General features: G+C 41.6%; 1 protein-coding gene across 1 annotated transcript in view; it reads right to left on the bottom strand.

The window, feature by feature from the left end:
• Positions 1–12,404, bottom strand: part of LOC140204123 (fatty-acid amide hydrolase 2-like) — a 77,118-nt gene that overhangs the window by 39,613 nt on the left and 25,101 nt on the right. The window contains exon 3 of the mRNA XM_072270494.1: positions 7,501–7,637. Coding sequence (XP_072126595.1) covers positions 7,501–7,637 — 137 coding nt within the window. The remainder of the gene's footprint in view (positions 1–7,500; positions 7,638–12,404) is intronic.

Here is a 12,404-nt window from a genome sequence, read left to right as displayed (position 1 = left end):
CCTCGATCCTGTTTCAGATCGTGTCTTGGTCTTGGCCTCGGATACTCCAGCATTTGGCTCCAAGCCATCCTTGTCAAAGACACCTGTCAGATTTTGTTCTTTTTAAGCAAATAAAACATGTTGTGCAGGAGCATTACCTTGTTTACATAATGTCCTAAAAACGAGTAGAATACCTCATGGTTCATGTCATGCAGAGTATTTGCAAATTTGCAAATTACTAGATGGCAACCTAAGTTGGATTACTTTACTTTCTTGTTTGGCCTTTTCTGTAAATAATTAGAGTCTCCCTAACAATAGTCAGGACAATGAAAGGGTAAAGGAGGCCAGCAATATTCAGTTGGTAAGGCAGGGCAGGAGGAAGAACAAGTGGAACTGTTTTGAGATTCAGACAAGGTCATCACAACACGACCGCTCAAAAGTTCAAATATCGCTGCTCGAACAAAGTACACGTTTCCTAAAATGGCTTATGCATATTTGCTTGGCAATCACTTGCATCATAGTAGCAATGAGGATTTACATGTTCCACAGTCAAGTTTTCGGTTCCTTAAACTTGATGTCTGACTGTTGAAGGCCAGCAGGCTAAATGTTTTCTTCACCATCCTGTCTACTTGAGAGGTCAGTTTCTGTGAAATGTGCACTTATGCTCTCTGGTCTCTCTGTTCCATAACGCTGGTCATTACCCTCTCATTCGTTCAATGGGGTCTCCTGGTTGGGGTCTCCAAAATGCATCACCTTACACTTACCTAAGTAGAAATCCATCCTCAGCCCATTTTCCTAAGTGATCAAAATCTCTTTGTAATTCATTGTAATCTGCTTCAGATCAACAAGGCCCCCTAATTTAATATCATCAACAAACTTGCTAATTGTATCATATTCATTCACATCCAAATCATGAGTTAATTCTTGGACTGCAGTAAGTGGTTCTGACAGCTTTGACCAACTTTTTCCTCCACCAATTGACACTGTTTCCCCAACTGATCGATGTATCAGATGATATGAGACACAATCTCCACTGTGTAGGAGAGTGGGTCAGTTCTGTCCTTAGTCTGTCAAGTACCCACTTTTGATCACCTCTGTAGTCCCTCATCAACCTTGGGAGTGAAACATCAAACCTCCTTGCTTGAGGAGCCCTTAATTTGTCTCAGCTGCTTGTCCTGCATATTCTTTCAGAGATTACGTTCGAGGAGATCCAAGCGTGAACACAAGGGACAACCCAGGAACAACATAGATGGTGAGTTGTTGGTTCTGAAGTGTGCTACATTGTGATATACAAGGAGAAAATTGGTGAGCTTCTGATTCAGTGTCAGTGTAGTGCCTTTGCTTGTAGTGTGTTCTTCAAACTCCAGCCAAACTCCTCTTTTTAGTCAGTATGGGTGGAAGTCAGGAACAAGAAGGGAACAGTTACTTTATTGGGAGTATTCTATAGGCCCCCTGGTAGCAACTGAGATACCGAGGAGCAGATTGGGAAGCAGATTTTGGAAAGGTGCAAAAATAACAGGGTTGTTATCATGGGTGACTTTAACTACCTTAATACTGATTGGTACCTTATTAGTTCCAATGGCTTAGACGGGGCAGAGTTTGTTAAGTGTGTCCAGGACGGATTCCTGTCACAGTATGTTGACAGGCCGACTAGGAGGAATGCCATACTAGATCTAGTATTAGGTAACAAACCGAGTAAGGTCACAGATCTCTCAGTAGGTGAGCATCTGGGGGACAGTGACCACCGCTCCCTGGTCTTTAACATTATCACGGAAAAGAATAGAATAAGAGAGGACAGGAAAAATTTTAATTGGGGAAGGGCAAATTACGAGGCTATAAGGCTAGAACTTTCGGGTGTGAATTGGGATGATGTTTTTGCAGGGAAATGTACTATGGACATGTGGTCGATGTTTAGGGATCTCTTGCAGGATGTTAGGGATAAATTTGTCCCGGTGAGGAAGATAAAGAATGGTAGGGTGAAGGAACCATGGGTGACAAGTGAGGTGAAGAATCTAGTCAGGTGGAAGAAGGCAGCATACATGATGTTTAGGAAGCAAGGATCAGATGGGTCTATTGAGGAATATAGGGTAGCAAGAAAGGAGCTTAAGAAGGGGCTGAGGAGAGCAAGAAGGGGGCATGAGAAGGCCTTGGCGAGTAGGGTAAAGGAAAACCCCGAGGCATTCTTCATTTATGTAAAGAACAAAAGGGTGACAGGAGTGAAGGTAGGACCTATTAGAGATAAAGGTGGGAAGATGTGCCTGGAGGCTGTGGAAGTGAGCGAGGTCCTCAATGAATACTTCTTTTCGATATTCACCAATGAGAGGGAACTTGATGATGGTGAGGACAATATGAGTGAGGTTGATGTTCTGGAGCATGTTGATATTAAGGGAGAGGAGGTGTTGGAGTTGTTAAAATACATTAGGACAGATAAGCTCCCCAGGCTGCTCCACGAGGCGAGAGAAGAGATTGCTGAGCCTCTGGCTAGGATCTTTATGTCCTCGTTGTCCACGGGAATGGCACCGGAGGATTGGAGGGAGGCGAATGTTGTTTCCTTGTTCAAAAAAGGTAGTAGGGATAGTCCAGGTAATTATAGACCAGTGAGCCTTTCATCTGTGGTGGGAAAGCTGATGGAAAAGATTCTTAGAGATAGGATCTATAGGCATTTAGAGAATCATGCTCTGATCAGGGACAGTCAGCATGGCTTTGTGAAGGGCAGATCGTGTCTAACGAGCCTGATAGAGTTCTTTGAGGAGGTGACCAGGCATATAGATGAGGGTAGTGCAGTGGATGTGATCTACATGGATTTTAGTAAGGCATTTGATGGTAGGCTTATTCAGAAAGTTAGAAGGCATGGGATCCAGGGAAGTTTGTCCAGGTAGATTCAGAATTGGCTTGCCTGTAGAAAGCAGAGGGTCGTGGTAGAGGGAGTACATTCGGATCGGAGGATTGTGACTAGTGGTGTCCCGCAAGGATCGGTTCTGGGATCTCTGGGATTTTTGTGATATTTATTAACGACCTGGATGTGGGGGTAGAAGGGTGGGTTGGCAAGTTTGCAGATGACACAAAGGTTGGTGGTGTTGTAGATAGTGTAGAGGATTGTCAAAGATTGCAGAGAGACATTGATAGGATGCAGAAGTCAGCTGAGAAGTGGCAGATGGAGTTCAACCCAGACAAGTGTGAGGTGGTACACTTTGGAAGGACAAACTCCAAGGCAGAGTACAAAGTAAATGGCAGGATACTTGGTAGTGTGGAGGAGCAGAGGGATCTGGGGGTACATGTTCACAGATCCCTGAAAGTTGCCTCACAGGTAGACAGGGTAGCTAAGAAAGCTTATGGAGTGTTAGCTTTCATAAGTCGAGGGATAGAGTTTAAAAGTCTCCGCACACTGATTTGTCTATTGTCAATTCTTTCTGATTTGCAGTAGTGAGTTTAAGTGTTGGAGCGCAATAGCCAAGTTTAGCAGGAACCTCTTATAGTAATTGATAGATCCTAAAAGAACCGCAACTGTGACATGTCCTTTGGCTTTGGGGCATCCACCACTGCTTAATTTTCTCAGCACACTTGTGTAATCCTGGTGCATCAATGGTGTGACAACCTTAAATGATTTTTTTTTGGAAAGAATTTACATTTGTTGCATTTTGCTCTGAGCCCATAATCTTCCAATCTTTTTTAACAGAATCTTGAGATTTTGGAGATGCTCCTTATCATCCTTACTGGTAACAATGATGTCATCCAGGTTACATTGAGTGCTTGGGCAGCCTTGCAATATTTAGTCCATAGTTTTCTGCCAGGGTACAGGTGCAGGTGCTACTCCAAAAATAAGGCTATTATAGTGATAAAGCCCTTTGTGAGTTTTTATAGTGAGAATCATCTTCCATTTCCATCTGTAGGTAGGCATCAGCTAAGCCCACTTTGGTGAATGTTTTCCACTATGGACATTTGCAAAGATATCCTCTATTCTGCACAGAACTGGATGCAGAATATCTGGTTCATGTTGACCTTAAGATCAACGCAATTCCTGACAGGCCAATTCTTCTTGGCTACTTGGACCACTGGCATTGCGCATGAATTCCATTCATCTTTGGAAAGAATTCCTTCAGTCTCCATTAGATCTACCTCACTGGCTACTTTTATCTCAGATAGTATAAGGAAAAGGGTGGGCTTTGTAAAACTTGAGTGTGGCATTTTCATTTAAAACTATATGGTTGAGTTTTCCAACACCGTGAACACTGCTGTGACATCATCCAGTAAAAGTTCTCCAGTGTAAGATCTTAGTTGGATATCTGCAGGTTTCATTTTAGTTAGGTGCTATTTTTGAATGCTTTCTTTTAAGATCCCTCAAATCCCATCACTGAACTGACAATGTTCAGACAACTTCATCAAGTTAGCCCCATACTCAGAAATGTACCCCCTTTCTTTTGATTCTGCTTACTAAACTAAAACCATTCTGTAATCATTAGTGGTTTCAATTCTAAATGTCCCTGTAGCAGTTTCCCAATATCTGCAGAGCTCATTCCAGCAGGTTTGTTTATAGCAGTCAAATTTCAAAGCAAACTGTATGCTGTTCCACCCAATACACTCAGCAAAACTGGCACTTTCTTCTTATAGTATATTCTATTTGCTTTAAAATACTGCTCACTTCACTTAGTATACAATATCCAGTTATCTATTGAGGAATTGAACACATCCATTTTTCCAATGTCGTGAGCCATTTATGCTTTTTTAAGTTTGTTTTTTATCACCCAGTACACATTAGTTATAAGCCCCTGAAATTGTCCTTTTTCTGTTTGTTTTTTAACCTGACCATCTCTGTTCCTTCTTGAAGAAGCACATGCTGTGCTGATTATTTACTCAATCATTTCTCACTGCATTTTTTAAAAACTTGAACATTTTGCTACGCTTCAACAGGTAAGTAATAATCTTGGGTTTGTTTAAAACTTATCCATTGTCACAGTTATGTTTTATATCTTTAAAACAAAACTAATTGAAAGAAAAATACAGAGCCAGGAGTAACTGCGTACGTTTCATTTTTTACTTTAGTGTGGCACTTGCATATGCCGTGGTGGCAAGATGAGGTATGCCATTGACCTACTTTTACATATAACCTATAATGAAGAATGCTTAATCTAACTATAAATTTACAATATTACTGAAATATTAAATACACAACAATTTTATTTAGTGATACAGTGTCGAGTAGGCCCTTCCGGGCCTCTGAGCTACACCTCCCCAGCAACCCCACAACCCCAATTAACCGGAAGCTAATCACAGGACAATTTATTATGACCAATTAACCTAGCCGGAACATCTTTGAACTATGAAGGGCAACCAGAGCACTTGGGGAAAACCCATGCATTCCTCAGTGGGGACATACAGAGACCTCTTACAGAATGGCGCCCAAATTGAACTCTGAATTCCAGAACTCCCTGAGCTGTGATAGCATTGTGCTAACAGCAACACTACCATCGGCCACCCTCCGGTCTTCTTGAACTTCGCCAGTGGCTAACTACTAAGTAAATATCTCTACGAGGCTATCTGCAATTTCTTCACTGGCCTCCCATAATGTGCAAGGGGTGCACTTGTTCAGGTCCTGGGAATTTTCCCAACTTAATATGCATCAAATAAGTCTAGATAAATAGGATCTGTAAAAAGACGTGTACTGAAGAAATTAATGTGGCTGAAAGATTATAAATCACTGGAATCCAATGACTTGTCTCCCACGTTTTTGAAAAGAATGGCTTGGAGGTTGTGGATACACTGGCTATCACTTTTCAAAGTACCATAGATTCTAAAATGTCACCTATAGGATGAAAGGTAGAAAATATAACCCCACTTGGAGGAACCTCGGGCCAGTTAGCCTACCATTGATAATAGGCAAAGTGTTAGGATATTCTTAAGGAAGTGGAATCTTGACACTAAGAAAATACTAATGGGACTAGGCGGGATTAACAGTGGATTTTTAAAAGGAAATTCATGATCATCAAAATGATTAAAACTGTTTGAACTGGGAAATAGCAAAACAGTGAATTGATGTGATCTATTTGCATTTTTAAAAGTCCTTTGATAAGGTGCCAATCATGAAGTAAAATGAGAGTAAATGAGATTAGGATTAATTTTGAGGCATGGATTGAGAACACACTAACAGATAGAAAATAGTTTGGGAATAAATAGGTAATTTGCAAGTGGGTAGGTTGTGACAAGTGGTTTGCAGCAAGTTCGATGCTGGGCTCCAGCTGTTCACAATATATGTCAATAATTCCGTTAAGGGGACGTGGTGTATTATATCCAAGTTTACTAACAACATAAAGCAGGATTGCTAAGTAGAAAGTTATAAGATGAGTACAGTTAAACTTCAGGGGGATGTAAAAAGATTATGTCAGAGACATGGAAACAGAATATAGTATGAAATGAGATCATCTGCATTAGTTAAAAAAGCAGTGTATATTTTAACATAACACGAAATAATCTATTGGAGAAAGTCAGCAGGTTGAGCAGCATCTGTTGTGGAAGAGCAATTGTCAATGGTTTGGTTTGAAACCTTGTATTACGACCAACATCTGTAGTCTCCTTTGACACCATTTTTTAATGGATCACTGAGTTAATTATTGAGGTGGGGGAAAGGGGGCAAGGAAATGCCAATGAGGAGAGATTGAGCAGATTTAGATTATGAGAGTTGAACTACATGATCTAAACATACCACATTCTAATTGAGCTTGTATAGTTAGTTGCAAGATTGCTTTCCCTCTAGGCTGAGTTCTCTAAAACCACGAGATCTCAAAATAAAGTGTAACAAATTCAAGATCAGCAAAAGAACAAACTTGCTCCTCCAGAGAGTAGTGGATCTCAGGAATCTCCTTCAAAAGTGAAGAGTAGCATCAGATCATAGGGTATATCCAAGAAGATTAAGGGCTATATTCTGGTATTATGGGAATTGGATTTGGGTTCATGCAGGGAAGTGGCACTGGCCTAAAATGAAATCACCTATGATTTTCTTGGCAGAGTAGCATCAAGGGTCTGAATGGCCATCTCTTGCTTCTAATTCTTATATTCCAAACCACATGCTAACCTCTGGATTTAAGTATTTTACATAATTTTTTACTAATCTTTCTCCCTATTCCATTAAATTTATGATCCTGCTTTGTTTGTCCCTCTACTAATTTAAGAGGTCATTCCTTTCTATTCTGACTAAACCTCAGTTAAGTCTTCCCTCCAACTGTCCTGTTTCAAAGATAACTCACTCAGCTATATATTCTCACGTATCAAATTGCCTGCTGTTGCAATATTCCTTTCCAGGGCAGTTATATTTGTCAATAAAATGGTGAACAAAGTGTACCCTGTGCTCATCGGTGACCTAACTCACGGTCTGTTTCATGCCAGACTGTTGTATCTGGTGCAATACTTTGTTCGATCCTTGGAAAGGGGCAGCATCTAAGTTATTTGGCTCAAAACACAAGGCAGAAGATAATATTACCCAACTAATAAACTAAATAATCAGGTAATAATTTAAGTGCATTGACATACCCTCTAAGGCAAATGCTTCTTTGACAGTGAAAGGGACACCAAGGTAAGGAACACTCTCTTCAAGTGATTTTTCATCTTCATTTCCTTCGGCAAGTCTTTCATCCACCTGCTGGGCCTCTTTCAAGGCAGCTGAAAATCTAGACCGGCAATATGGTAGACAAACAAAATGCAATGGATATAAAAATTCAGTGCTGTAGCTCTGTGATGTCCAAATCAAAATCTTAGCTTTATGAAACTGTGAGTTTAATATAAATGTTAGTAAGTAATATTGTCGTTATTGAGGCAAATACAATAACATCCATTGTATAACACCCAAACAAAAATTGTATGATAGTTTACACAGAAGAATGCAGCACTGGAGAAGCCCTTCAGCCCACAATATTGTACTGAACGAGCTAAAAAGTAAATCAAAAACCCACAAAAAGTAATCCCTACTAAATGTCCATATCCCTCCACCTTTCTCACATTCATATGCCAATCCAAACCTCGCAGAAAAGCCTCTAATCTATCAGCCTATACCACCCAATCAGGCAACATATTTCAGGCATCCAACACTCGCTGACTAAAACACTTACCCCTCACATCCTCTTTGAACCTACCCCACTCTGACCTTCAATGCATGCCCTCTGGTATTAGATATCCTCCCCCCACCCCCCCGTCTACTATATCTATGTCTCCCGTAATCTTACAAACCTCTGTCAGATCTCCCCTGAGCCTACATAAACTCTTTTGAACTCCATATCTCTGCTAATAAAAGCGAGCATTCCATAAACCTTCTTAACCACCCTATTAACCTGTGTAGCCACTTCCATGGAGCTATGAACTTGGACCCCAAGGTCTCTCTGCTCCACAACACTGTCCAGGGTCTTTCCCTTAACAGTGTACTATTTCCTTACATTTGCCCTACTAAGGACTAACACCTCACATTTATCTGGGTTAAACTCCATCTGTCATTTCTCTGCCCATGTCTGCAACTGATCTACATTGTGTTGTATTCTTTGCCAGTTTTCTACACTATCCACAACTCCACCAATCTTGGTATCATCCACAAACTTACTAACTCACCCACTTACATTTTACCCAGGTCATTTGATATATCACAAACAGCAAAGATCCCTGTGGAACAGCAGCAATCATAGACCTCCTTCCAACCACTGCCCTCTGTCTCCGATGAGCAAGCCAGTTCTGAATCCATGCCACCAATTAGCTGTAGACCCCATGCATCTTAAACTTCTGGATTAGCCTCCCATAAGGGACTTTGTCAAAGGCCTTATGAAAATCCATGTAGACAACATCCACTGCCCTACTTTCATGAATCTCTCTCATCATTTTGTTAAAAAGCTCAATCAAGTCGGTAAAACATGACCTACCCCACACAAAGCCATGCCATGCTGGCTCTCCACAATTAGGCCACGGGTTTCTAAATGCTCATATACCCTATCTCTAAGAATTTTCTCCAGCAACTGATGTGAGACTCACTGGACTATAGTTCCCAGTGTTTTCCCTTATTCCTATCTTAAATAGAGGTAAAACGTTAGCCACTTGCCTGTCTTCTGGGGCCTCACTTGTACCGAGATAGGACATGAAGACACTGGTCAAGTCCCCAGCAAACTTGTCTCCTGCCTCCCTGAGGGCTTATTCACCTTAATTCTCTTTAAGAGTCCAAACACTTCCTCCTCCTTCAGCTATAAATGCCCTAACCTATTTATATGCTCAGCATTGATCTCCTAGTCCTCCACGTCCTTTTCCTTGGCAAATACTGAAGCAGGGTACTTTTTTAGAACCTCACTCACGTTCTCTACATCCAAGCAAATGTTCCCCTCTTTATCCTTGAGTGATCATACACTCTCCCTAGTTATCCTCTTGCTCTTGATGTATGTAGAGAATGCTTTGAGATTCACCTTAATCTTACATGCCAAGGACTTTTCCTGACCTCTCCCGGCTTTCCTACTTCCCTTCTTTAGTCCTTTCTGGCATCTTTATAATCCTCATGTGCTGTGTTTGAATCAAACTTCAGAAGATTAACATACTTTTCCTTTTTCTTCTTGACTAAATTCATCACCTCTCTGGACCATAAGACCATAAGACAAAGGTGCAGAAGTCGGCCATTCGTCCCATCGAGTCTGCTCCACCATTTTATCATGAGCTGATCCATTCTCCCATTTAGTCCCACTCCCCTGCCTTCTCACCATAACCTTTGAAGCCCTGGCTACTCAGATACCTATCAATCTCTGCCTTAAATACACCCAATGACTTGACTTCCACTGCCACTCATGGCAACAAATTTCACAGATTCACTACCCTCTGGCTAAAAAAATTTTGACGCATCTCTGTTCTGAATAGGCGCCCTTTAATCCTTAAGTCATGCCCTCTCGTACTAGACTCCCCCACCATGGGAAACAACTTTGCCACATCCACTCTGTCCATGCCTTTCAACATTAGAAATGTTTCTATGAGGTCCCCCCTCATTCTTCTAAACTCCAAGGAGTACAGTCCAAAAACGGTCAAATGTTCCTCATATGTTAACCCTCTCATTCCCGGAATCATTCTAGTGAATCTCCTCTGAACCCTCTCCAATGTCAGCACATCCTTTCTTAAATAAGGAGACCAAAACTGCCCACAGTACTCCAAGTGAGGTCTCACCAGTGCCTTATAGAGCCTCAACATCACATCCCTGCTCCTATACTATATTCCTCTAGAAATGAATGCCAACATTGCATTCCCCTTCTTCACCACCAACTCAACCTGGAGGTTAATCTTCAGGGTATCCTGCATGAGGACTCCGAAGTCCCGTTGCATCTCAGAACTTTGAAATCTCCCCCTATTTGAATAATAGTCTGCCCATTTATTTCTTCTACCAAAGTGCATAACCATACACTTTCCAACATTATATTTCATTTGCCACTTCTCTGTCCATTCTCCCAATCTATCCAAGTCTCTCTGCAGACTCTCTGTTTCCTCAGCACTATCAGCCCCGCCACCTATCTTTGTATCATCAGCAAACTTAGCCACAAAGCCATCTATTCCATAATCCAAATTGTTGATGGACAAAGTAAAAAGTGGCCCCAACATGGACCGCTGTGGAATACCACTGCTAACCGGCAGCCAACCAGAATGGGATCCCTTTATTCGCACTCTCTGTTTCCTGCCAATCAGCCAATGCTCTATCCACGTATGTAACTTTCCCGTAATTCCATGGGCTCTTATCTTGTTTAGTAGCCTCATGTGTGGTACCTTGTCAAAGGCCTTCTGAAAATCCAAATACACAACGTCCACTGCATCTCCCTTGTCTAGCCTATTCCCAACCACCAATGTCAAGCTAACAGGTTTATAATTTCCTTTTTGCTTCCTTGCCCCCTTCTTAAATAGCAGAGTGACATTTGCAATCTTCCAGTCCTCCGGAACCATGCCAGAACTATCGACTTTTGAAAGATCATTGCTAATGCCTCCGCAATCTCCACAGCTACTTCCTTCAGAACACGAGGGTGCATTCCATCTGGTCCGGGAGATTTATCTACCTTTAGACTATTCAGCTTCCTGAGTACTTTCTCTGTCGTAATTGTGACTGCGCACACTTCTCTTCCCTGCCACCCTTGAGTGTCTGGTATACTGCTGATGTAATCCTCAGTGATGCAAAATACTCATTCAGTTCCTCCGCCATCTCCTTATCTCCCATTACAATTTCTCCAGCATCATTTTCTATCAGTCCTATATCTACTCTCACCTGTCTTTTACTCCCTATATACTTGAAAAAGCTTTTAGTATCCTCTTTGGTATTATTTGCTAGCCTCCTTTCATAGTTCATCTTTTCCCTCTTAATGACCTTCTTATTTTCCTTTTGCAAGCTTTTAAAAACTTCCCAATCCTCTGTTTTCCCACTAATTTTTGCTTCCTTGTATGCCCTCTCCTTTGTTTTAACTTTGGCTTTGACTTCTCTTGTCAGCCACGGATACATCCTTTTTCCATTCAAAAATTTCTTTTTTTCTCAAATATATCTGTCTTGCACCTTCCTCACTTCTCTCATACAATCTAGGCACTGCTGCTCTGCCGTCCTTCCTGCTAGTGTCCCTTTCCAGTTAACTTTGTCCAGTTCCTCTCTCATGCCACTGTAATTTCCTTTACTCCACTGAAATACCGACACATCGGATTTCGGCTTCTCCTTCTCAAGTTTCACAGTGAGCTCAATCATGTTATGATCACTGTCTCCTAAGGGTTCCTTCACCTCAATCTCTCCAATCACCTCCGGTTCATTACACAATACCCAATCCAGTACAGCCGATCCCCTAGTGGGCTCAACAACAAGCTGTTCTAAAAAGCCATCTCGCAGACATTCTACAAATTCTCTCTCTTGAGATCCAGTGCCGACCTGATTTTCCCAATCCACTCGCATGTTATCATAACAATTATCATAACACTGCCCTTCTGACAAGCCTTTTCTATTTCCTGTTGTAATTTGTAGTCCACATTACTGCAGCTGTTAGGAGGCCGGTATATAACTGCCATCAAGGTCTTTTTACCCCTGCGATTTCTCAGATAAACCCATAAAGATTCTGCAACTTCTGATCCTATGTCACCTCTTTCTAATGATTTGATATCATTTCTTACCAAAAAAGTCACGCCTCCCCCTCTGCATACCTGCCTATCCTTCCTATACACTGGGTATCCTTGGATGTTCAGCTCCCGGAGACATGCCCCCTTTAGCCACGTCTCAGTGACGGCCACAATATCATACATGCCAATCTGTAGCTGTACGACAAGATCATTCACCATGTTCCTTATGCTGCGTGCATTTAAGTATAACACCTTAAGTCCAGTATTCGGTACTTTTTGCTTTGTTTACACTGCAACTCATCCCAATGGCTGAAAATTTTCCCCATCAGCTGCCTGTCCTTCTTGATATCTTT

Source organism: Mobula birostris, chromosome 10 (assembly GCF_030028105.1).
Source record: "Mobula birostris isolate sMobBir1 chromosome 10, sMobBir1.hap1, whole genome shotgun sequence".
Lineage (NCBI taxonomy): Eukaryota > Metazoa > Chordata > Chondrichthyes > Myliobatiformes > Myliobatidae > Mobula > Mobula birostris.
Note: the sequence above shows the minus strand (reverse complement) of the source record. Positions and strands in the feature narration are given on the sequence as shown.